The following is a 27,035-nucleotide window of genomic DNA, read 5'->3' as shown; positions in this document are numbered from 1 at the left end:
AAACGAGCAAGTGGTCTCCTGATGGTAAGAGATCACCACCGCCCATAAACATCTGCAACACCAGGGGTATTGCAGATGCGTTGCCAACCTAGAGGCCTAAGATGGGATACCTCAAGTGCCAGTAATTTCACCGACTGTCTTACTCTCCATGCCGAAACACAACAGTGCAAGCACTGCTGCTTCATGGCAGGATTAGCGAGCAAGATGGTGGTAGCAATCCGGGCGGACCTTGCACAAGGGCCTACCACCTGCAATTTTGAGCAGCGGTGTGGACGTTACACGATATAAACGTGGTTCTTGCGTCAAGCGAATGTGTCTAAGAAGCGTCAACATATTTTTCACTTCTCATGCTCGTAAAGTTCGTGTTTATGCTGGATCTAGGCCACATAAAATGACTTTTTATGCACTAGTGCATAAAGTAAAATCTTCGTCTAAGACCAAGGTAATCAGGAAGAAGTTTATATATATATTTTTTTTCATAATTTTTAATTTATATAAAATAAAAAATCAATCAAAATAAATCAATAAAACTAAAAAATAATAATTATATAGTAATGCATGAAAAATAAAATGTACGTAGTAAGTGAACAATTGTTCCCACTGTTGCTATTTCGTTTCCTCGCCATAAAAGTGAAAAGCAGAGTGTAAAACTCGAGCATTAAACCCATTTTCCCCTCGACGTGTCTATCCACCCTCGCCACGGCCTCGGGTGGCTATGTGAACATCTTGGGTAAAATGTCTCGTTTTATCTACTATTAAGCCACCGTTGTGGACGATACGCGATAAAAACGTGATGCATACGTATGCAGCATACGTGACGTCACCGCGTTTCCGGTACGTCAGCATATTTTAAGTACCGCTGCAGGCGATCCTTTCATTCCCTATGTATAAGTAGTTGCTAGTAGGTATAGTCAGTGTAAAGGCAAAACATGTGTCGACTGTTTTAATTGGTTGTGGTTACGTTTACGGTAGGCGCGTTTGTTTTGTAATTATAACGTGCTTCTGTGAAAATGTCGAGCCAATGTCAATGTTCAAAGAGAAATAATTACTATCAAAACTGGAGTATTATCCCTGTGTACCTGTTTTAGTATCGCTTACTATTTGTGGTGTACAATAAAGAGTCATTGTATCGTATTGTATTATTATCCTTACTGCAGTATTTCCTATACCAGATTCACTGGATATTCAAAGAGATCTATAAATTTGTACGAAACCCTTAGTGCGCAAGTCCGACTCGCACTTGGCCAGGTTTTGGCCAGGCAATAAGGCCATGTTGCCTGAAACAAATGTTTTTATTATCATTATTATTTCATTATTAACTAGACTTTACGCGCGGATTCGTAAGCGTAAACTTTACCATCTAGCAGTTGAATTGAAATTCTGGGATTCGATTAAATTCCCATGGGATTTAAAAAAAAAATACATATTGGACTTCATTAACGTTGCTCATAAAACAAATATGCCAAGTTTTGTAACTCTAAACGGATCTCAGACCTTATTATTCGCCAGCTTCATTAACTGACAGAATATTCTTCAGATCTCCACTCCCTTTGGGCCACGTGCAATCGAGGGGCTACTTATAACATATTATACCTCTGAGGACGTGTACGAAGACAGCAGACGTCGCGACATCGGCGAGCGAGCAACTATAGTTGCCTGAGTCGTGCCGATTAGCGTTGGCGATATAGAGCCGCGAGAGGGCGCCATTCACCGTCGCCTCCGTCTTCACACTGAGGACAAAAAAATACTTTTTCACTTCTCATGCTCGAACTTCACGAGTGTTTATGCTGGATCTAGGCGACATAAAATTACTTTTTATGCTCTAGTGCATTAAGTAAAATCTTCGTTTTAGACCAAGTTAATCAGCTGTCAACAAACAACAAACAAAAACATAGTTGTCATGGCGTCAAAAGCTACGTTTATCTTTGCGCGTCACAATTATTTAAAAAAAAAAAGGTAGTGTCATCTGTCACCTGTCAGTGTTAGGATTAGGCGGTTAATTTACATAACGTTTATTTATGATTAAGGTCAAATAAAGGTCAAACGTTATATTGCAAATATACACTGGATATCATTTTGTATTTTTTTTATTACAATATGATAAATTATTTAAAAAATGTATGCCTCGAAATGGTTTTGGGATTAGACCACATTGTAAAAAAGTGATCAATGCCAACTCAATGTGTGTGTGAAGTTCCACTGCACTGAACCCGCAGCCTACGGCCTCGGCTCTCTCATTCTATGAGGATACCTGTGCCCTGCAGTGGCATACCGGGTGTGGCCTCACTGTAATACGAGCAAATAATTAAAACATAGACCGTACTCGTCAAACTAAACAACATTAGTTCAGCGACTTTTAAAAATAATGGAGTCTTTAGATTTCCCTTTTTTCATAGGTACAAATTAAATACTGCAATCAATGTACGCCATCCTAGAACACAACTGACGTCGCCTGTCACGCTACAAATATCAACCATTTTGCTTTACATTGCTTCTTCGAATAAACTTTAAAGTGTAATAAAAATAAAAAAAATAAAAATATTTTTTAAAGTCGCTGAACTAATGTCGTTCATTTTGACGAGTATAAACTATGTTTTAATTATTTGCTCATATTACAGGCCACACTCGTTATAAGCCGAGATGAAACTGTAATTAAATCCTCACCCTGTCATTTTGGATCAAAAGCATTTCACGGGTTTGTTCTGTTTGATCCCTTGTTACTTGGCTTACCGTCATATTAGAGATGTGAAATAGAAATTTCTAATTGTATTTACTCTATTTTGCTATTATACAAGGTGAGCCCTGCAACAGGAGCAAAAAATTAAACCACAGCTTCCACTCTTCATCTTGAGCTAATTTAGTTTTCTACAACTTTTGAAAACAACTTGTATTATGATTTTTGCTATAGCTTAAAGTTTAATTTGACAAGCAATGTATTGCGAAATCCGTCATTTTGTTACGTGACAGGCGATGTCATTTAGGCTATTGGATGCCGTACATTGAAAATACCATTTAATTTGTTTGGAATAAACATAATGATAAAATCACTTAATTTTTCAAAATTGCACAACTAAAGTAGGTCCATTTGAGTAGCAGAACATGGGTTTTATTTTTTTTCCTGTCACAAGGCCCACTAGGTATAACGTGTTACAAAATAACTTATAAAATATAGTCAACCCTGGTAAGTGCTCATGTCAACCGGAGTAAGATTATTTAACCTAGGCAAAATCAGATGCGTCGTGTAGAGGAGTTTGTGGACATACCGACAGACAGTCAGACGTGTAAAGCGACTTTGTTGTATACATTTATAGATAGATACTCAAGTATAAACCCCTGGAGCTGTGAAACATTAATTGGTTTCCAAGTCTACGAAATCGTATTTTATTTGATCTGAATAGTGTATTAAGATTTATCTTTCCAAAAGTTCAAGTCACTTTAACGAATGTTATATTTATTATATGAACCTAAATATACTAAGACCTTTCCAAAATTAACGTATTTAACGACCTATCTGTCATAACAAGACTAGATATAGATATTACAAGTGGGTGATAGCATTAAGTATACGAATATACTCGTAAATATTACTGAGAATTTCGTTAGGGCTGATAAATGTATGTGATATTGTTTTGACAGCATTCAATAATAGAATTAAGGTAAACATACCAAAGATCGTCACTACGTCAATAGTTGCCTCCTTTAATTTATATCATTAGCAATAGAGGTGCCATCTATTGGGCGTTAGCGTTTCGAACAACTATTTTTTTTCTCACATAAATCACAGCTTATTAATGCATGATATAAAAAGAAAATTTAATCTGCTTTACAAATAACAGAGTTATAAATGTTTTGGGTAACAGGTATCACTGCACATTAAAACTACTTATTTATAAAACTTGTTACCATGTCTAAAGCAAAATAAATTATTTCATTTCAAATTAAAAATCGGGCAGTGACGTCATACGCAAGTAGCGCCGCAGGTACTTACTGCAAGAGAAAACTGTCTTAGAAACAGAAAGATATGTATTTATATAATTTTTAAATTACTAAGTACCTAAATTTAATTTTCAACTGAATCCTTGGCTAAACATTGGATGTATCCATATTAACATAATATAACAAGATATATCGAAAATACAAACTGAGACATGGTAGCACAGAAAAATCAGAAAAAAAGACCAGCTCTGGGAAACGAACCCAGGTCCTCAGCCATCCGTGCTGCGTGCTATAACCCCTACACCACCGCTGGACACGAGTTTCTCCTATGCACACATATCTCAAGTTGCTTTTTTCCACTATACGCTACTTAAGCAACAGCAGCGACATCTATGTTTCGCTCTCATCGAGAGATGTTACGTTCTTTTGGATCTAACCGCTCACCCAGACAAGAGATGTGAAGAGGTGTGGATAATAAAAGTAACGAGTTGAAATAAAAAATACAAAAAGACTCCAAACAAACAATCATAATAACAAGATATGGCAAATTGAACAGATGCCTAACCGAGTTAATGCTATTCTGGTCCAGTGACAGACAGACAAATGAACAGACGGACAGCACAGCGATATTTATTTAATAGGGTATCCGTTTGTCACCATTCTGGTACCTACCTATGGAATCCTACAAACAATTCTAAAAAGCGTCATATTATTCCCCTAAAACATTAAGCTTCAAGCAAAACTAGATTTATCTCGCAAAAAGCTAAAATTAAACCAAGTATTTATCCACTTGGCAACCCCTAGCCTCGAGCTCACTTTGACCGCGACCTGATCCAGGGGTACTCAACGCGCAAACACGTCTTTACGATTGTATTGACTTATCGACAGCGCTAAAGGAGACACTAAAATGTTGTTTACTCCTCCTCGCAGGTTACTGCGTAATACGAGTACCTACTTGGACCTCAAAATATAAAATAATATTATAAATACGAAATTTTCTGAGTATATGTGTGTGTGTGGTTGTGTGTATGTTTGGTACCTAGGTAGGTATGTTAAGAATAACATAATAGCCTACTTTGTATCTCGATATTCTTTAGGGATCTGGAAAAAAATCTCGTAATTAAAATTTCAATTTCATTACTCTAAAACGTTGTGCTTAGAGTAATAAAATGTAATAATGACGACAAAAACACGATGCTATAATTTCTAGAAATTCCCATGGGAATTGTTACACAAGAAGGAGCACACATGCACACACACACACTTCTGCATCTACAATTTTACTAATTCGAAGTGAGCACAGTTACCGCTCTCGTTCAGTAAAAAGCTTTCAACGTTCATAATTTACGTAAAGCTTCAGCAAAATTATGCCCCTAAAGCAAGCTTACAGCAAATTAGTTAAATCCCCAGACTAGGTTAATTAAATGCTGCAAACAGATAAATCAGGGGATGTTTTATACCTCATTCGATTTCAGTAGATCTTACTGTTGAAATGTTAAGCATCTTAAAACGCTAGGTGGAACAGGCTTCCGCACAAATATAATGAACATGGGTTCGCGTGTTGTAAATAAAGAAAGAAAGAAAGAAAAATTATTGCCACAAAAAAAAACACAAAAATAAAATAACATATTTATTGCTTGTGGAAAAAGGGACCGGCTTAGCATAAGCCGAGTGCAGACAGCGAGCCGCGAGGCCTCGGCGCTGGTTTTCAGCCTGGCCCTTTAGTCTCTGAGCGTACATAAAACTATGCTAGGGTGACTGCTGACAACTAATATTATTACCTGATGTCTATAAATTTCAAAAGGGTATGATTTAATTGATCACCTAAAAAATGCATTTTCGGCGACCTAATAAATAATATTTGTTCCTAAAATAGTAGATCTGTCACCTAAATTGAATCACCAAAATTAAATAATACTATAACGGTTACCTAAATATTATTTAAAAATTACTCGGAAATAATTTTAGTCATCAACATTGGGTTCCAAAATAATAGATGTTCACTAAAACTGAATCACCAAATAAAACAAATAATAAATAAAAATACCTAAAAAATAATTTTAATCACTGGAAAATAATATTGATCATCATATAATTGAACTGAAATTTGACGATAATGATATACATGTAATGAAATAATGTAAATAATACCCTCTAACAATTTACACCAATTGACCCAGCCCCAAACTAAGCGAAGTTTGTTCTATTGGTGCTAAACAACGGGTAGACATACATACATATACACATACATACATACATACTTAAACATCCAAGACTCAAGTACCTACTACAAACATTTGTACTCATCATACAAGTATTAGCAAAAAAATGTTCGGTTCTGGCACTTCACCGGCCGCTACCGTGGCACGCTCGCTTCGCTCGCTCGGTTCGCACACTGAGGGTCAACGTTCTACCTAACACTCCTCCTCGCTTCGCTCGTCGTCGTACCTAACCAGACCTGCCTTAGTAGAATAGGTAGAAGCATCGAATTAAAGAAACTGATCTATTTATTAGTGACAGATCTATTATTTGGTGATCGAATTTTGATGATCAAACTATAATTTAGGATACAGGTTTACATTAATTTGATGACTCATACTTAGAAACAGTTTTGATTCAACAATCTACCGACCTGATATTTGGAAACCCGGTATGAATAAATGCCGTCCTAACATTCCAACCATAACATAAAGACTATCACCGACACCACACTATGCAAGCCCTGGTTGAGTTCGAAACGCATCAGCGCGTCTCTGTGCATATAGACATATCTATCATGAGGTCGCGGGTGAGCAAATTAATTTGCAGTTCATTAACAGCGACCTAAGACTTTTAGATTATTGAAAGTAAAAAAAACGGAAGACTTGTGGGGCGTCTCAGTTAAGGTTCTACATTCCATTTTAGATGTCGTTGCTCCAACTTTAGCATTTATATTTAATAGCTGTATAGATAAAGGCGTATTTCCAGATTTGATGAAATATAGTAAAAGTAGTTCCTATTTTCAAATCAGGTGATAAAGATAATCCCTCTGTATCGTCCTGTGTCCATCCTATCAGCGTTTAGCAAAATATTCGAAAAAATAATGCTGACGCAAATGATCTCGCATTTTAATACCCATAAATCATGCATCCACAGCAGTTCGGATTCACAAAAGGCAGGTCTACTACAGACGCGGGTCATAGTTTAGTTAAATTCATATTGCAAGCTTGGGAGGAATCACATGACGCTATAGGTGTATTCTGCGACCTTTCAAAAGCTTTTGATTGTGTGGATCATGATACTTTAATTTGTAAGTTAAATTTTTATGGCATTCGTGGCCTCGCTTTAGAACTCATTAAATCTTACCTCACACAAAGAAAGCAAAAGGTAGCGATTAACGGAACGGTATCGGAGGGATCTGTGGTCGAAATGGGAGTGCCTCAAGGATCCATTCTTGCCCCATTCCTGTATCTTATTTATGTAAATGACCTTACTTATATGGTAAGCCAAAAGTCGGGTATAGTTATGTTTGCTGACGACACGTCTTTACTGTTCAAGGTTAGTAGAAAAGATACCGACTTCATTGAGCCCAATGAAACCCTGTCCGTGATATCCGCTAGTTTGCTGCCAATAATTTGTTACTAAATCCTAAGAAAACTAAATGTATTAATTCTCGTTGATAAATTCATCTAGCTCGAATTCAGTTTCTAATATAAAGTTAAATGGTCAAACTATTGAATTTGTAAAATCAACAGTATTTTTAGGAATAACGCTCGATTCTAAACTACAGTGGGACCTCACGTCACAGCAATCGCGGGTAGATTGAGCTCTGCTGCTTTTGCAGTTTGGAAAATACGGCAGCTAACCGATGTGGCGACGGCACGGTTGGTGTATTTTGCTTACTTTAATAGCATTATTTCGTACGGCCTTATTTTATGGGGATCTGCTGCAGACATTGAGTCAATTTTTATCTTACAAAAGAGAGCAATTAGAGCAATTTTATAATTGAAGACGCGTGAATCTTTAAGATCTTTTTTTAAGGAAACAGATATCCTAACCCTGCCGTCGCTTATGTTTTTGATTTTTAATCATGTATGTTAGGAAGAACATATGTGATTTTCCCACTAACGTCGATAAGCCAAAGGCTACTAGAAACACAGGGAAGCTTAAAGTTCCATCTTACAGACTGGCTAAAACCAAAAAGTCTTTTCTGGGAAATTGCATACGTTTTTATAATAAATTCCAAAAATATACAAATGAAACGGATACAAATTCAGATCTATTGTCAAGAAGACATTATATCAAAGGCGTATTATAAAGTTAATGATTATATCATGGACAGGGATATTTGGAAATAATTCCGATCCGCATTAGCGATCCCTTCAAATAGCGAACCTACTGTGTTAAAAATAAAGTTGTGTTAAATACTTGTGATGTATACATATCATTTAATAATATTGTAAATCTGTTTTAAAAAATATATTATATACCTCGTTGAGTTTCTTGCCGGATTCTTCTCAGCAGAGGTTTTTCCGAACCGGTGGTAGATTTTTCTTGACATTCATGAGTGCTTGTTATAGCCTAAATTGAATAAAGATATTTGACTTTGACTTTGACCCCTGCGAAGTAACACCTGATTAAAAAAAATTGGTTCATTAAATTATTTAACACTAAACTAGTCCCATGAATAAACAAAGTACCTCAACACTTTCCACCGTTTCTGGATCCAAGCGGCTTTGTATCAACTCCTAAAGTAATTTGTATGACCCGTAATAAATCTTGAAGGCAATCCAAACACAAAATGAAGGCAGTTAGCACACCATAAATTTAATTTTAGATAAGTTAAATGAACAGCGAAATTTCACAATACAAACTGTTTGTTCAGTTTCGAATATAAAGCGGTTATTATAATTATCTCTAGGGATCTTAACAAGAAACTAAAATGGACTGTTCCTTGGTAAGAGAGTGCTGCTGCTAAGCGGAAGACATGTTTCCAACATCGTTGATAGAATAAAGATCATCAGATCTCATCTATCATCATCATCATAAAAATCCACCCGAGGAGTCCACATTTATGCTGAAGCGGGACCCTTTCAGGCGCAAACAAATATTTCTAATTTTTGTTTAGTACTTTTACTTATTTTTATTTTTAACCCCCGACGCAAAAAGAGGGGGTGTTATAAGTTTGACCGCTATGTGTGTCTGTCTGTCTGCCTATCTGTGGCACTGTAGTACTCCATTTTGTGTGTGGCACTCTATTTTTATTTTTAACCTATTATTTGTCTGTGTACCGAATATACTTTTTCATTTCATGAAAATGTGAAAAAGGAGTGTATGTTTTGCATGTTAACATTATATGTGTCGCACAGATGTAGTTGTGATGCATAATTGGACTGCCGCAAAGTAACGCCTGAATCAATCAAACAACCAATCATTGAAAGTTGAAAAAAGAGCTTTCAAAGTAAACAATCACTAGGCCAGATCAACAAGCAACTATATAAATCGTACGTTACGATTATTTGAACACGACGTTTAAACAAAAAACAAACCTGTTCGGTTTACAGTTCAATTTTGAAATAGAACACAAAGCCGGGACAATAGAGAGAGAGAGCGAGAGAGAAATATTTATTTACACATGTTTGATACTCAGAAAAAAATATTATATACTAATGGGGCTCAGAACCCCCAGGACCCAGAACCAGGAGTTTTAAAGGCCATAGTCAAACCATCAAGAAGCATTTAATGATCAATAGTCATTAATCCAGCACAACAATAGCTCGATATCCATATTATCCCTTTGTTTCAAATGAATCAAACACAAGCCCAAGCTGAAAGAACTCGTCGAGCAAACATGTCAGTTACATCTTTAGTTCCAACAATAGGTTGCAGGCATTGTCAACAGAACAATGGTATAGAAGTATAGAAACTTGCCCGTTTAAGTTTGAAATGTCGACGATATATCTTCAATTTAAGTTGCGAATTAGAAATGGCTATTGGAGTTGAATCAGGAAAAAGTTGCTTTAGAAGAGTTCCCACGGCGTCTTAATCCTTAGAGCCATATCACATTAGCGTCTTTCAAGCGTTGCCGTCTTGTCAGAGCCTCCGCAGCGTTGACGCAACGTTCGTTCAATAATCATCTTCACATCAACGGTACCACGGTTTCCATAGGGTACCACGGTTACCACGGTTTAACATAGACCTCCCCCATAGACCACTTCTTTGTGAAAATGCCGTAACACTATCCCCGACGCTATATAACACACTGACCTGATGCCTCCCCTCTTGGTGTCATAGTTGAGGAGTCTGGAGCCATGCTTCCAGTTGACCTGCCTGGCTGGCTGCGGGACTTTGCTGACGATGCAGCGGAGCTCGATGATGGAGCCTTCCTTGTAGAACTTGTCTTGCAACGGGCGGCCTCTCTCGTCTATGATCTCCACTTTTGGTACTGGGAACAAGATTTTACTATCAACGACGCCCAAAGCCTTAGGGTCTCCGCTAACTCTCGCGTCTCCGTTAACTCTCGTTTATGTCATCTAATAGAGCAGCGCTGCGTGAGGCTGCTCTATTGAAACCTATTGAAACAGCACGCTGCGCCAGCGCTGTGTACCCGCGCGAGTTAGCGAAGCCTCTTGACCCTTTTCCAGGCATAATGCATATGTAGATCCTCATAAATTAACGCAAATATTCGATTTAGCTTAATTTACAATCTGATACACAATTAATTGAAGTTGTTAAAAATATTATTCGTTTTAATGATAGGTACCCACAAATGTAATGTTATAAAACTATGATACATTTTGCAGTAGATAGCGTATCTAAATTGACGGGGCTTGGAAAATGGTTAAAACACTACAAGTTTTAAATGTTAAGGGACGGTTTTTTTAAAAGAGAAGCGAGTCAAGTAAGTAATTGTTATTAGTTAGTCAAAGTCAAAATATTAATGTTATTCAATTTAGGCTACAACAAGCATGTATAAATGTCTTAGTAAAACAATAAAACGTTTTAACAATTTTAATTAAAATCAAAAAATAAAAATAACAGGCCTAGTTTGACAAATAGAAAGTATACTAAGGATCTCAGGGTAGTAAGTTCAGGAGATTTTTATGAGAGGTCGGTTCTGATCATACGGTCTCTCTGGCCTACAGTTCCTTGGAGTCGGAGAGAAGAACCCGGAGCGAATAGAGGGCTGGCCACAGCAGGGGGGCCTGGTCCAGCAGAGCGGTCATCGGTGCCGAGGTCAGAGGGGGCCTTAGGGTGGCAGGATGAGCAGCTTGGACAGTGTTCCACGCCGGAACGTTCAGGGTCTTGGACGAGCCAGGAAAAGTGTAGTGCTCCGGACGTTAAGACCGTCAAGGCTTTGGTGTCAAGGCTTGGGCGTAAAGGAGCCGTCTGAGTCGTGAAAGTTGTAGCCGTACGGAGCTGCCCAAGTCTTGGGCTTATGGAGCTTTCGAGGGAGCTTGTTCAGTGTAAGAGGTGCTGTTGAATGTCTATTTTACAGCTGTGCTTCAGCTTGTTAGGGCAAGAATATTACAGTAAGAATTCCCCCGGTCACAGCTGATCGTCAACGCCCCCTTGGGGCGGTAAAACGGTCAAGGGTGAGTCGGTTATAGTGACATTTAATGATACCAACTTGTGTAGTGAATTCAGTGTTATAAAATGCTAACTTTTATAAAAGAAATAAGTAAATAATAAATAAATATTAAATACATATTATTCATCATCATCCCAGCCTATATACGTCCCACTGCTGAGCACAGGCCTCCTCTCAGAACAAGAGGGCTTGGGCCATAGTTCCCACGCGGGCCCAGTGCGGATTGGAACTTCACACACACCATTGAATTGCTTCGCAGATTTGTGCAGGTTTCCTCACGATATTTTCCTTCACCGCAAAGCTCGTGGTAAATTTCAAATGTAATTCCGCACATGAATTTGGAAAAACTCAGAGGTGCGAGCCGGGGTTTGAACCCACGACCCTCTGCTTGAGAGGCGATAGGTCAAACCACTAGGCCACCACGGCTTTTTACAAAAATACATATTATTACGTAAATAAAATAAGACAACTTAGTTATTTTATGATTGGTTATTTGGAGTCTTTTTGTATTTTTTATTTCAACTCTAAATTTGTTACTTTTACGGGTATCCCGTGAAACCATATCGAAAATACAAACTGAGACATGGATGCACAGAAAAACCAGAAAAGAGACCAGCGCTGGGAATCGAACCCAGTCCTCAGCAATCCGTGCTGCGTGCTATAACCCCTACACCACCGCTGGACAGGAATTTAGACACGAATTTTTCCTATGCATACATATCTCAGGTTGCTTATTTCTACTACGCTACTTATGCAGCAGCACTAGCGACATCTATGTTTTCGCTCTCATCGAGAGACGTCACATTCTATCGGAACCAACCGCTCACCCAGACAAGAGATGTCGCTACTAAGCAATCAAATTATGATTGCCAGCGCTGGTCTCTTTTTCTGGTTTTTCTGTGCATCCATGTCTCAGTTTGTATTTTCGATTTAGTTATTTTAACCAAGAGAAAACTACCGTGGCGACCTCGATCTGGAGTTCGTCTGTCATTCTGCTCAGAGATCCCTAATTGAGGAAAGCGCCATCTAGCTTACAATGATTTGCATGTAAAATATTTGTAGGATTAAGCGAAAGTGGAGCATAATGTGTCGCACAGACGTAGCTTCCTTTCACGTGCGTGAAGTAGCTAAGTAAAGTCACAGTATACATAATATAAAGTCAGAAAATATTGTTTTTTTTAAATAAAATGTTGTGGTGATAGTTGGGTTTGATCAATCGCTCATGCAAACATAGCAAAAAAAGTCTATTACATTCAAAGATAAGAGATAAAAACGTGGATAATTCATGTCAAAACTTATCAACAAATGAATCTAAATCGATAATGACCAATCCAATATTTATCAATTATTTGATAGTCATTCATTATTCAAAACGTCAACTTTTGCAGGACCAAATTATCATGATTATCAATGATATCAGTTGCTCATACATAATTATTCTTTAACTAAACTTTACTCGCGAATTCTCTGGCCAAATTTCGGTATATTAAATCGGTTCGGTCAATAAATAGGGGATTCGCATAGAACACGAATTTTCTCTTTAATAATTTATTTTAACGTAATACAAAAAAAATAACGAATGACGCAAAAATCATCAACATACTGAGCAGCAAAAAATTTGACCCTCAAATGTATGTAATGTATTTTTAACCCCCAACGCAAAAAGAGGGGGTGTTATAAGTTTGACCGCTATGTGTGTCTGTCTGTCGGTCTATCTGTCTGTCTGTCTGTGGCACCGTAGCTTTTAAACGGGTGGACCAATTTACATGCGGTTTATTTTATTTGAAAGCAGGTTTGCTTGCAGGTTTTAGCGATGGTTCTTAGACATCTTTCATCAAAATCGGTTCAGCCGTTTTTGAGATATTTAACTTTGAAGTGACAAAGTCGGGGGTTTTCCTACTATTTGTTGGTTATGTGTGAGTAGAGTGGGCCGAATTTTGTGCCGCTGAGTATAATAATATGTTGAAAAATAAGGGAGATACGAGCGAATGAACTTTGCATTCCATCTCTTTCTAAAAAAATAAACTATGTCAAAGTCAAAGTCAGTTTTCTGTCTAATTTACTCTAGGGAGGACATAGGATATTGTTCCCAGATGGAATTGCCGGCAACTAATAAGGACCAGGTCATCGCTCCATCTTGTTGGAGGCCTACCGACAGCTCGTCTCCCGGTCCGCGGACGCCATTCGAGAACCTTCTGACCCCGTCGGCCACCAGTCCTGCGAGCAATGTGCCCCGCCCGCTGCCACTTCACTGGTTAACATCGCGGGGTCGAGGTGGATGCGGAAAGCACAAAATCGGTCTGAGTGGAGAGCCTTGGGTCCAGCAGTGGACGTCTTTCGGCTGACATGATGATGATGATGAATAAAGACCATGATGCACTTTTTGTTAGAAATCTAGTAAAATTTGAAGATTGCCTATTCTTTCAGACTCACTAGTTAACACGAACGAAGCCACGGGTTCATTATAAGCTAGAGCTAATAGCTTTTCAGCCAGCCAAAGCCTAAGTATTTATGCACACAGAAGAACGTGTAAAAGGGACCACGACTGGGATTAAGGCACTGTTAACAGACCAGCTATGTCGCAGCCTAATGTTTCTAATACATTGCGTGCATTTCCAATAGACTGCTATACGGTGAACGTTTAGACTGTACAATGAACATTGAAATCACTCGCCACTTACTTAGTCGTGGTCGGATAGTTAGTAAATGCTTTAACCTTGGTATGCAAAGTAAAAACGCGTATGTAAGTTACTTTGACAGAAAAAAAGGAAAAGATATTTATTTTGGCTCCATAAGTACCTTGGTAACATACCTTAATATTTTTATACTCGTATGATTGTTGAAGTTTAAGTTACCTACTTGTGGACTTATCTTTTCTTTTTTAGCTTTTTTTAACAGTTGTTTTTTTTCCTCAATGGATGCCCCACATATAGAAAGGCCAAGGTGGCGATGGTGGGATGATCTGGACGCGTTCTCCAGCTACTGCAGGGCTACTACGAAACTCGAAACTCGAAGTTCGTGTCGTGCGGTCCCTCTCGCTCTCGTATTAAACAGTATAAGTGTCAGAGGGACCGCACGACACGAACTTCGAGTTTCGAGTTTCGTAGTAGCCCTGCTGGGGCGCACAAAAAAGCAGACAGAGCGAGTTGAAAATCGGGGAAAGGCCTTTGCCTCGCAGTGGAACATTGCCACAGACTAATAAAAAGAAAAATTAACTACTAATTAGGTAGTCTAGAGAAACGCTCGGTCCACACTCACTTTGGTTACCCTCACAATCATCATCAGCCGGAAGACGTCCACTACTGAACAAAGGCCTCCTTAGAACGCCAAATAAGATTCACCGGTTGCCCGCAACTCTCACGATGTCTTTGGTTACGATACTCGGTCTTTACGATATTTCATTGCAACTTTTTCCTTTCGAGATGTGATTTCAAACTATCGGTCCCTAGCACAGCCGGTTGTATCTATGTATGTATGTTAGAACATACATCCTCGGACGTTTTGGCAACGCATATAATGTTCAGCTTGGCACAGTACCGCGGGCACATAATAAGAGATATACGACGCGTAGTATCGTTTTCTCATGCATGCAAATGATATCGTGATGTTGATATAAAATATGCAACTATTATGCCAGGACGCGGGCTTCTTTAGAGGGTATTGGCTTTATGATACGTCGTGTTTTTGAGATTTTTTTGCGGTGCTTTTGACGTCATATTATATTTTTTGTAAAAAGACTGGTATGAACTGACATTTTTTAAAGAAAAAAATCCATCCATACATTATAAATTATCCCAAAACAGTTTTATATAATTTATAGTTTTTTAATCCTGCTTATAAACTGGAAAGTTTGTAAGTCTGTGTGTTTGTGTGTATGCGTGATTCATCATGTCAGCCAAAAGATGTCCACTGCTGGACATAGGCTTCCCCAAGGTTCTTTCACTTAGACCTTGTCTTGTGCTTTCCGCATCCAACGCGATCCCGCGATCTTAATCTGCCACTTCAGTTTCGCAATTCTTCGGGCTATGTCGGTAACCTTAGTTCTACTGCGGATATCATCATTTCTGATTCTATCGTTCGATTTCTGGATCAGAACAAAATGCTAATTTTTTTACCTCTAGGATTTCAGACTTGAAATTAGGCGCGGGTGTTTTTTGAGCAACGTTTATGAAATCCATTAATTATTTTTGGGAATTCTGAAGTTACAAATTCAACTGCTATACCTTATAGTTTATTAAGTAATGTGGTTCAAAGTTCAGTTTAATTTACATATTGATTTGATTATGATTGGTTTATGTATGTATGTATGTTCCCAGTAATTTGAAGTTGAAATAAAAAATACAAAAAGACTCCAAACTTTTATTTGTTTTTTTTTTATCTCTTGTCTGGGTGAGCGGTTAGTTCCGAAAGAATGTGACGTCTGTCGACGCAACATAGATGTCGCTAGTGCTGCTGCTTAAGTAGCATAGTAGAAATAAGCAACCTGAGATATGTAATCTAAGATCAACTCCCATCAAGTCCTATGGAAAGTAAACCATCAAATCATCATACGACGACATAAAACAAGTTTCGACATAATTAAGTCCCGGTCTCATACAACGGCACGCAAAAGTTAAAGCTATTTTTCTGCCAATGACTTGCTTTAAAAACTTCTCCAATTTTCCACCAGTAATAACTTTATTAAGGGCCTCCAGCAAAAGGCGGTAACCTCACATTTCTTTGTTTACCCGCAAACCTATCTGAAACTAGTAAAGCTGCGCTCGTATAAATACAGTTTAGTGTTGCAACACATTCGATACTTTGATTATCGATAGTTGCTCTAGGATAATAGTCACAATGTTGATAGCCTTATCGATTCCACTCTTAGGTTATTCAAATTCACTAATCTTGTATTTGTAAAATTTGTGATTTAACACAATTCTTGACACAACTTAAAGTGGATATTTTTATTGAATGTTCCAAAGTATGATGTTTGTTGAAGTAATTACGGAAAAAAATATTAGCATTATTATGGTATATATGTCGAAAACAAAACTATAGGACTATATTTTTTTAATAATACTGAATTAGAATTATTTTGTTAATATAATTGTATCTATACCTATCTTTCAAGTCCATGTCGTTTCAGGTTTTAGAACAAAACTTCCCGTACTCTTCCCGTAGGTTTCGACTATGTGACCTAATGTGAGAGTGAGTAGCAGCGCTGTTTATTGCCAACTACGAACTTCAGACTCAAATTCTGCGCTGTGAAAGGCAAAGAGAAACTACCACACTCTTTTCCCAAGAAAGTCGTCATAAAGATTCACTTGATTCATCAGATTCATTGATCTGTCAAGAGTGTAGAAGAGAGATATTTTTAAGGTCACAATATTATCGACAGTGTTTTGATATCGATAGTCCAATTGTTGCAACACTAATACTGTTATGGTGTTTGTACCAAATACGAAGGAAAAAGGTTTCGATAAACGTAAAAGTAAACGATATAAGCCCATTTTGTCGTGATAAGGAAATTATTTGCGAAACAGTGAGTGAAATTGCCGGCCGGGGAGTGTGTTTTATGAATTGTTTAGTGTTAAAAAGTGCGCTGGTGAACGTTGTTGGTGACGTATATTATTCGTACTGGCCATATCTCTTTTTTAGAATAAAAAAATATTACCGATCAAACAGATTCATAATTCAAATCTATTATTAAAAGGACGATAGTATCTAAGGCGTATTATAACATTAATGATTATAGTATATCATAGACAAGAGAGATGTTTGGAATTAATTCCGAGCCGCACTAGCCCTTACTTATTAATATAGCAAATCTATTGTGTTAAATGTGTATATCGTCGCTTCGGAGGTAAAGATACTAAAGCGACATTTGGCCAACTTTACAGGAGAGCGATTTAAAGTTTTTTTTGACGAAAAAAATTCATACTCGTTTCTTTGTGAACACATTCTAGAATTTCTAAGACTGTATGAAAGTCAATTCAGCATACTATAAACTGAAATATATAATTTTGACCTAAGTACAATAGTTCAGGAGATAGGTGGCGCTTTAGTCATTCGTCTTCAACTTTTTGAGCCGCAATAAGGTAAAAGGACTAAACGTAAGAATTGGTTTAATATATCATAATTTCAGAAGACTAACGGGATATTTATTCTAGTTTTTTATCTTCAATTTACTTAATGGCGTTGATCAATTTCTTATCAAACTGTGTTTAATGCTTATTCACCAATAATCAAGCTATTTTACAACTGCATAATGCTTAAGCACCTTAATGATAATCATAAAACATTACAAATACTTAATAGACTTGCAAGTTAAATGATTTGAAATACAACATACTAATTTTCAGATTGCTTTAACGAATGATCACTAATGGACCGTCTGCAGGGCTAATACGAAACTCGAAACTCGAAGTTCGTATCGTACCGTCCCTCTCGCTCTCGTATTAAATAGTATAATTGTCAGAGGGACCGCACGACACGAACTTCAACTTTAATCAATATTACTAAATTCAAAGGAAACACAGGAAATCGTAGAAACTTTTAAGTTTTATTTGACATTGGTTCTTGTTATCGTGTTATCTGCCTATCGTCAACTATTGGGGGATAGAGTTGTTCGCGTCCGTGGGCTTTAGCTCTAGTTACCCACACGTGTCCCCTAGGTAGCGCCAAATGAACAACCTCATTCCTGGTGGTAGGCTTCGGCAGCGGTTTGTCACCACCCACCTAACTAAGTTATGCTGCAAAACGGTCTTGGCCGTGTTCCAGCATAAAGTTTGGAGTAGCTATATGGAGGGACGGGTCTGGGCAGGGACTTGCGTGCAAACCGTTTCGGTACCGTCAGTTTGCTGCACCGGGTGCCTGTTCGTGGAGGGTAGCGGAATCCGAAGCACGGTGCTCCGCTGGCCGACCGCAGTTAGTAGGGGCCCAAGTAGAGGTTTCGCCAACTTTGAAAGGCTGCCCCGGTAACTTGCAAAAAATCCCGAAGATGTGCTGTAGTGCCGGTTGGCGACCGGAGAGAGGACCCGAAAGCCGTCTTTGGGGGGGTTCAGGCGTCCCCGCAGTCACCAGACCAGGCACCTTGTGTTGTGGCTCACTTTCGTGTGCTGCTGGGTGAGCAGCACTGTGTCTGTTCAACTTCCGTCTTTTCTAACCTATTCACTTTTGTCTTTCTCGTCTCCTTCTTCTTTTCGTCCGGTGAAATTACTGGCACGTGAGGTATCCCATCTTAGGCCTCTAGGTTGGCGACGCGTCTGCAATACCCTTGGTGTTGCAGATGTTTATAGGCGGTGGTGATCTCTTGCCATCAGGAGACCAGGATACCCAGACGCAGATAAAATGTCCCTTAGACACGGCGTACTCGCACTACCCACACTACCCAGAGTACAGCCTGAAGCATACTTTGAAGCCACGTGCTGGGTTCTGCTTGCACGTTCGTGATGACATCTGTACTCAGCGTCTCCGCAACCTTGAGGATCCTAGCTTTGCCATTCTTTGGCTACTGATGGACACTGGTGTTGAACAAACGTTTTACGCTCTGATCTATCGGTCGCACAGCGGTGACTTGGAAACGACCAGGGTCTTTGATCATCTCAGTCACAGCACGGCGTGTGGTTCAACAACGGTATCCGCGTGCGTAGTTGGTTTTCTTGGGGACTTTAATGCTCACCGCGATGACTGGTTGTTCCCGTATCAAGTCAGAGTCACGGACGATGCAGGAAGAGAAGCGCGAAAGTTTGCGCTTTCGCTAGATCTCACCCAGCTGGTTAAGCAGCCGACTCTCATACCGGATGTTGCCTTGCACACGCCTAATTGCTTGGACCTTCTGCTGACGACTGATCCAGACAGGTACAATGTGTCGGTGTCTTCCCCTCTGGGTACTTCTGACCATTGTCTGGTGAAATTTGTGTCGCAGTACTCTCTTCCCGATTGCTCAATCGGTACTCGGCGAGTATGGCGATACAAGTACTTAAGCAGCAGTCATTTCTTTGCTTCCTATCCATGGCAGAAAACTTGCTTTACCAGTGACGATTCGTCGAGCTGTGCAGAAGCAGTTACCGATGTGTTGCGTCAGAGTATGGAATATTTCATTCCTTTGTCTGACGTATCCACTGGTGGCAAATCTCGCCCATGGTTAACGCTGAGTGCGCTCAAGCTGAAGCTATTAAGCACTCTACTTGCTTACTTACTGTGGGCTGATGCTCGATGTCGCAAAGCTCCGGACAAGATGTACATGTTAAGAAACAGCTCTTCAACAAACAGCCATGTCCTGCAAAAAGCTCATACGGAAAGCGCGATTCCTCCATGTTGGTTGTATCGGTGCCAAATTTGCTTTCTACCCCTCTGAGAGTAAAGAAAAAGAAAAGAAATAAAGACTGATACATTCCTAAGCGTTTTCGTTCTTAGCCAAATCGGTGGAGTCCAATTTCTGTCGTCCGTGACTGCCACCACTGCTGAAGTCGGATAAGTCGCTAGCTCACACTGCAGCGGAGAGGGCAAACCTGTTTGTCTCTCTGTTTGCGGAAAATTCGCGTCTTGATGATGGTAGTGCAGCGCCTCCCTCCATTCCTCACTGTGATACGTTTAAGCAGGAGGTCAAAATACACCAAATCGAGGTTTTAAGAACGCTGCGTTCTCTGGACGTGAATAAAACTAGTAATAAACTATACCCGGAATTGTTTTAAAGACCTGTGCCGCGGAACTGTTTCCGGTTTTGACACGTCTGTTTAGACTCTCCCTCAAGATGAGGCAGGTCCCGGTATCGTGGAAGCAGCCAGTACCTACCCAAAAAAGGGCAGTCGTGCCGACCCGTCGAACTATCGGCCTATCGCAATCACCTCCATACTATGTAAGGTAATGGAGCGTGTATTGAATGCTAAGTTCCTGGTTGGTATATCTAGAAGGTAAGATCTCCTCAATGACCGCCAATACGGGTTCCGCCAAAATCGGTCCACTGGGGACCTTCTGGTATATGCTACTCACATTTGGGGTGAACCTGTTGAGAAGCATGGCGAAGCTCTTGCTGTGTCTCTCTTCCAAGGCATTCGATACGGTCTGGCACACAGGCCTTCTTAGCAGGATTCCTCCTGTCCTATGCTCATGGATCTCAGATTTCCTGCGGAACCGATCTATTCGAGCCGTCATTGACGGATGCTCATCTGATCTCATGGCAATCAATGCCGGGGTGCCTCAGAGATCGGTCCTATCTGCAACTCTATTATTGCTGCACATTCACGATTTGCTCATACCCGATGTCTTTGGGTACGCAGATGACGCACAATTGCAGAGAGGTACCTTTCTAACGGCCCGGGCCTGCGATGATAAGGTCGGGCACTCAGGGAGGTTATGGTACAGCGGACGAATTCGACCTCGGAGGCCATGTCCGATTTGGGCTCGGCCAACTCGGTCCAGTTCAGTGCTGCCAAGAGACAGGCGTGTCTGTTTACCGCTAAGCGGAGACCGTTCACTTTGGCTGCTACTGTCCATAGGAGGGTATCCTTACCAACTAAAGACCACCTTGAGGTTCTTGGGTTAGACCTTCAATCTAATCTCAACTTCGGTGCGGCTATTGAGTCCAGAGCGAAAACGGCTGCTAAAAAACTTAGTGTCCTATATAAGGTGAAACGGTATTTCACACCAGAGCAGCTTTTTACTCTTTACAAAACGCAGGTAAGGTCCTGGAATACTGATGTCGCCTTTGGATGTTCCGCCAAGTATCAGTTAGCCACATTGGATTCGGTGGAGCGCCGGGCCCGAAGACTCTTCGGTGACAGTGCGCTGATCAGGAACAGGCTACATAGCCTCAAGAACCGTCGTACAGTTGCTTGTCTGTCTGTTTTTTTTTTTTATATAGTACTTAAGTTGCATGTTATCTCATGTTTATTTCAAATGAGATCACAGCAGATTTGTTTTTATATAGTAAAGCCTGGACGTTTAGAATAGCTAGATGTCAATTCATCATATTTCTATATCATACCCTATTTCCGATACATAGAAGTCTCACAATAAGGTTACCTTTTTATCATGTTCCTTCGTACCTAACTCTAATAACAGTCAATAGAGTTAGTGCACATAATCATAATAATTATTCGTTTACAAACATACCTTTCGTAATCACAATCAATTATTACAGGTTTTGTTGCCAACACGCTCTATTATTGCGATGATATAAAATACGCGCATAGTACCTTACCTATCCTTGGTAAAGTGATTTTTGTAATTTGTTTATTCCATTATTTTTTGATTAAAATTCCTAAGATTAAAGTCCAGATTACTTTGGCATGATATCTACAATTCGTATGAAAATATCGTGGCTACTTTTACTAACTGGCCAATATAATTGATTTTTCGTAAAAGAAAAATACCTAAACACTTCTTTTTGTCAATTAAATGACAGATCCTTCCTCCTTAATCCTTTAATATTATGTTTTTTTACTAATTTAAATAGTTTCTTTCTTTTGCTATGTTGTAATGACGCTAATATACCACAAACTCTGTTAACTGTTTTGTACTAAATATTCAAACGACTTAAATATATTCTTATCAGTTAAACCAAAATACTAAACGCATCCAAAACTTCAGAATAGACTGGAATAATTTACTAAAGCGACGAAGAATCATATTTCTTGATATGCACAGAGTACTAAAACGCCAAATGTATTTAAAGTTGAAAAATTACAAATGACTTAACAATATAAACGTGTAGAAACTAAAACCGGTAAAAGCACTAAAGAGAAAATACTCAATTTAAGCGTCGGATTAGTAATAAGTGTTCCAAATTTCACTGATTTTTCAGGGACTAAAGCGCCAAAAAGTCCTCTGATCGTCCCGAAACCGAGATAGATCGATGCAGAAAAATTCGCTGATTCCGGTGGTATATATAACTCATTTTGTCCCAAAGTGTCGCTTTAGTATCTTTGCCTCCGAAGCGACGATATGTAGAACAGAGGCCGAATTCTCTAACGTTTCTGATGCCCGCGATCGCAATCAAATGACGTTTTTTGTATGCGAAATCTGTCATTTGATTGCGATCACGAGCGTGAGAAACGTTAGGCAATACGGCATCAGGTTGTGTTCAATACTGGTGAGATAAGTCATTATCATAGCTCTCGGAATTTCAAAATATTTTTATGCAGTGCGTCCTATGCTGTGTGTCTAATGTAAACGTTATTTTTTTTATTAGAGTGAGAGTTTTTATTAGAAATGACTCAATCCTAAAATTTGCAAAATTTACTGTTATTTAATTATCATCATCATCATCATCAGCCGGAAGACGTCCACTGCTGAACAAAGGCTTTCCCCTTAGAATGCCATATGAACGACAACTTGCCACTTGCATTCACCGGTTTCCCGCAACTCTCACGATGTCGTCAGTCCATCTGGTGGGAGGCCTGCCAACGTTTCGTCTTCCGGTTCGTGGTCGCCACTCGAGGACTTTTCTCCCCCAACGGTTATCTGTGCTTCGAGCGATGTGGCCCGCCCATTACCACTTCAACTTGATTATTTTTCCAGCTATGTCAGTGACTTTAGTTCTTCGTCGAATTTCCGTATTCCGGATTCTATCGCGCAAAGAAAGTCCAAGCTCTCTTCATAGCTCATTGCGTGACTCTGAGCCTCTCTAAAAGGCCAACAGTCAAGGACCACGTCTCAGCGCCATAAATCATCACTGGCAACACACACTGGTCGAAGACTCTAGTCTTCAGGTACTGCGGAATATTGGACGAAAAGATATTACGAAGTTTCCCGAACGCTGCCCATCCGAGTTGGATTCTTCGGGCGACCTCTTTGTCGAAGTTGGACCTACCCAATTGGGCAACTTGTCCAAGGTAAACATAGTGGTCAACAACTTCGAGTGTATCGTTCCTAACGATAACCGGCACATTTGACATGATTTTTAGTCTTGTCCATGTTCATTTTAAGACCCACCTGTTCAGTTGGGGGACGATACTGAGGTCACTGAGCATGTATGTAAACTCTAATGCAAATATAATGTTTTACGAGATTAGCGTATAACCGCGCCCTTCACGTTGTTCGATGTTAGTCAAACATGTAAATAGTGAGCAGAAAAACTTACCAACAACACTAAGATGCACTCTTCTTACGAGTGGTGGATGCGTTGATATTTGACACTCGTAGAATCCCTCGTCCCTTTCGCTCACGTACTGAATGAGCAAGCGCCAGTCATTCGGATGTTCAAAGGCGAGTGAGTACCGCGAATCAGCGGAGTACGTGTGACGACCAAAGGAGAGGAGGTGGAGCTCATCGTCGCGACGTTTGACCCATGATATCTAGAAAGAGATAGAGATAAGTCTCAAGTGCACACATGTGCCTTAGTGAGATCTGTTTAGGGAGTAAGTGCATGTTAGTTTTAGTCATAGTACTAAGAATACTTGTATCATCTTCTGTACACTTATTTCTGTTTGTTCTCCAAATAAATAAATAAGTCGTGGACTGCACGCTAGCAGACAGCGAGCCGAGTAGCGGCGCGGCGAGCGTATTATCTGTTAAAATTGCGAGTACATATTAAAATAGATAAACTTTAAAAAGAGTAATGGACAAAATACATAATGGTCATTTGATTAATGCAATTTTCTCAGAAATTATGAATTTAACAGAATTGTTATAAAATAAAACATAACCAAACCGTAGATTACGCGGTCATAAATTTTTGTATAATTAATAGTTTCACCGAGAATTTATTTTATTGATTTGTGTTACTAACCCCTGTTAAATAAGATTAATGTATTACTAAAAATCTCTGGACCCTAATGTGCAATAAACTTTTATTATTTTTATTATATCAACACATATTCATGTGCGGAATTACATTTGAAATTTACCACGAGCTTTGCGGTGATCGTGAGGAAATGCACAAACCTGCGAAGCAATTCAATGGTGCGTGTGAAGTTCCCAATCCGCACTGGGCTAACTACGGTCCAAGCTCTAGTTCTGATTATACGTATATATTGATGATGATTTATATCAAATGACCATTACGTACTTCGTTCATTATTCTTTTAAATTTTATTTATTTTGACACGTTAACAATACCTGCGTGTGCTGCCAGATAAACTAATGGGCGACAACCATCTTTGCCGAAAAGAACAGACAACATGCTCACCGCACCGCTTACCGCCCCGCTCACCGTGCCGTTTCCCGCCCCGTTCACCGCTGGCGCCTGATCGCGTCCTCATGGCCTTAGCAGGTACGTTTCACCAAAATGACGCGATCGAATTCCAAAGTAATTATGCCTGCAATACTGTTTCGATTACAGGCGCTGATGGCCACTGACAATCATGTCGTCCACATAAATATTAGCTAACTTATGCTTTATGAATTGCCGTGGTGGCCTAGTGGTTTGACCTATGGGCTCGTAGAGGATCGTGGGTTCAAATGCAGGCTCGCACTTCTAAGTTTTCAAAATTCATGTGCGAAATTACGTGTGAAATTTACCACGAGATTTACTATGAAAGAAAACATCCTTAGGAAACCTAAACAAACCTGTGAAGTAATTCAATGGTGTGTGTGACGTTCCTAATCCACACTGGGCCCGCGTGGGAACTACGGCCCAAGCGTTCTCACTCTGAGAGGAGGCCTGCGCCCTGAAGTGGGTGCGTATCTGAACGTATGCGTAGCTTAGAACATAATGATGATATTGATTGATCCTGATGAGAACGAAGAATAATGTCACTGCCACGAACAGTTTTCTCCCCCAAATCGTGCACCCTGCAGTGTAGGTGCACGCGACTGCCAAGTTGTGCCGTCACGTTGTTGGTAGAAGCTTCGTCCTCGAAGATCGGCAGAGGATCCGTCGTGGTGGTGGAGACATCTTCATCAGGCTCCTCATATTCCACCGTGAACGCTTCATGCCAGAACGGGGCGTTGATGACTTTTTTATCTGGGTTGAAATCTGTTAAAAACAAAAAAAAAGTTAAATAGTTTTCTTTTTCATTTTAGAATTTATTCATAAGAATACGTAATCTTATGAATAAATTTCAGGCTGATTATTTCTTGACAATTAGCCTGAGTCTCTGGTTTTTTTTACATGACAGGGAGTAAACGACACCGAGACCCATGGACAACTATAACATAAGCTAGGCTACTGATGCGTTGCTGGCCCTTTGAGAAAGAAGTAAGCTTGTTTTTTGAAGATTTCTAAGTTGTACCGGCCCGGAAATACTCGTAGGTACTGGCGCTGAAGGCTGATTCCCATTTCTGCGTTTATTCATTCGTTTCACATTAATTATGTTTTTGGTGGATTGGAAGGGGTGTTTTGTGTGTACAAACATTCGACTATAGATCAACGTTTGATTCGTGAAATCATGAATAACCAAAACCTTTACTGTTACATCGACAGTACAGTCATTTGATGTAGGTTTTAATTAATTTCTGCAATTATATTAAAACACACAAACTCCCATTAATTACACAACAAAATGAGGAATTGATATTTGCTATTTCAAAGTCTAATTAATGGGTTGGTTGCACTTAAGTAATTAGGGTTCAAATGATTTTTGCATAATTTCTGTTACAGCAGTAATGTTACTACGTCCAAATAATAATCCTTTAATTATATTAATAATTATTATGTCGCACAGTCAGCAGCGGAATCTACAGACGACTCTACTTCCAAAGTAATAAATAAGAGATTTCATTGTTTATATTATTGTGAGCACCGCAACCACTCATCCACTTCTGCTGCTACTCTGTAAATCAATTGTAGATCCCACATTCATTTCAAAAAGACTATCTGCATCATTGGATTGCAATTACTTTGCAGTTAACCGTTTAAATTGTATGATTATGTACATAATACGACATTATTGCCTGCACTGAAATATATCGGAAACGATGCGAATATTATCATATTTCTTGACTAGCAAAATTTACAGTGACTAGAAATATCACATTCGTCGGACTAAATAGTCCACTTTAAATTCAATAAAATTGGTTCAAGGTAAATTAAATCAAACTTAGAACCCTGAGATGAGACCAAGCTAAATAGATTATTTGTCCCCGAAAATGTCATCGAGATTATTAAAGCCTTATCCAAGATCCCAGAAAGGTTTATTTTGGGTTTAGTCGAAGATTCTGTGCTTAATTGTTCTTTGATCAAAATGTGCCTTAATTATTAATAGATTACACATGGGTTCGTACAACGCCACAAGGATGCCTAAAATGTTGTCGCAAGTTATTTAAAAGATATACTCCTGCGATAAGTAGACAAACGGACATACAGGCAGTGAAAAATTTATAATAGAATTCACTTTAGCACCTTAAAACAACTAGAGAAATTAAACGAGGGCGCTACTTTCAGGAAGACGTAATTTCAAACTTAATAACAATTTAACATGTTTTTTTTTAATCTATCTTAAATTTTGTCTACTACTTTATCTCTACGAACACCCGAAAGTTAAAACACAATCTGTCATACCTAATATATAAAATCTCCTTGGTAATAAAACAGCCTTTAGCAAAGTTCAGTCTTAAATCTGGAGAAATCAAAGACGGATTTATGTTCTCCAGCGGATTACCG

The 27,035-nt window shown here is 39.2% G+C and overlaps 1 protein-coding gene across 1 annotated transcript in view; it reads right to left on the bottom strand.

Moving 5' to 3' along the window:
* Nucleotides 1-1,185: 1,185 nt before the first annotated feature.
* Nucleotides 1,186-27,035, bottom strand: part of LOC141440183 (neurotrimin-like) — a 178,014-nt gene continuing 152,164 nt past the window's right edge. The window contains exons 5-9 of the mRNA XM_074104644.1: nt 25,201-25,409; nt 23,574-23,787; nt 10,183-10,360; nt 1,594-1,730; nt 1,186-1,277 (exon numbers count right to left, since the gene is read on the bottom strand). Of these exons, the coding sequence (XP_073960745.1) occupies nt 1,186-1,277; nt 1,594-1,730; nt 10,183-10,360; nt 23,574-23,787; nt 25,201-25,409 (830 nt within the window). The remainder of the gene's footprint in view (nt 1,278-1,593; nt 1,731-10,182; nt 10,361-23,573; nt 23,788-25,200; nt 25,410-27,035) is intronic.

The sequence above is a fragment of the Choristoneura fumiferana genome, chromosome 22 (genome assembly GCF_025370935.1).
Source record: "Choristoneura fumiferana chromosome 22, NRCan_CFum_1, whole genome shotgun sequence".
Lineage (NCBI taxonomy): Eukaryota > Metazoa > Arthropoda > Insecta > Lepidoptera > Tortricidae > Choristoneura > Choristoneura fumiferana.
The sequence above is the reverse complement of the archived record's forward strand: the minus strand, read 5'-3'. Positions and strand labels throughout refer to the sequence as shown.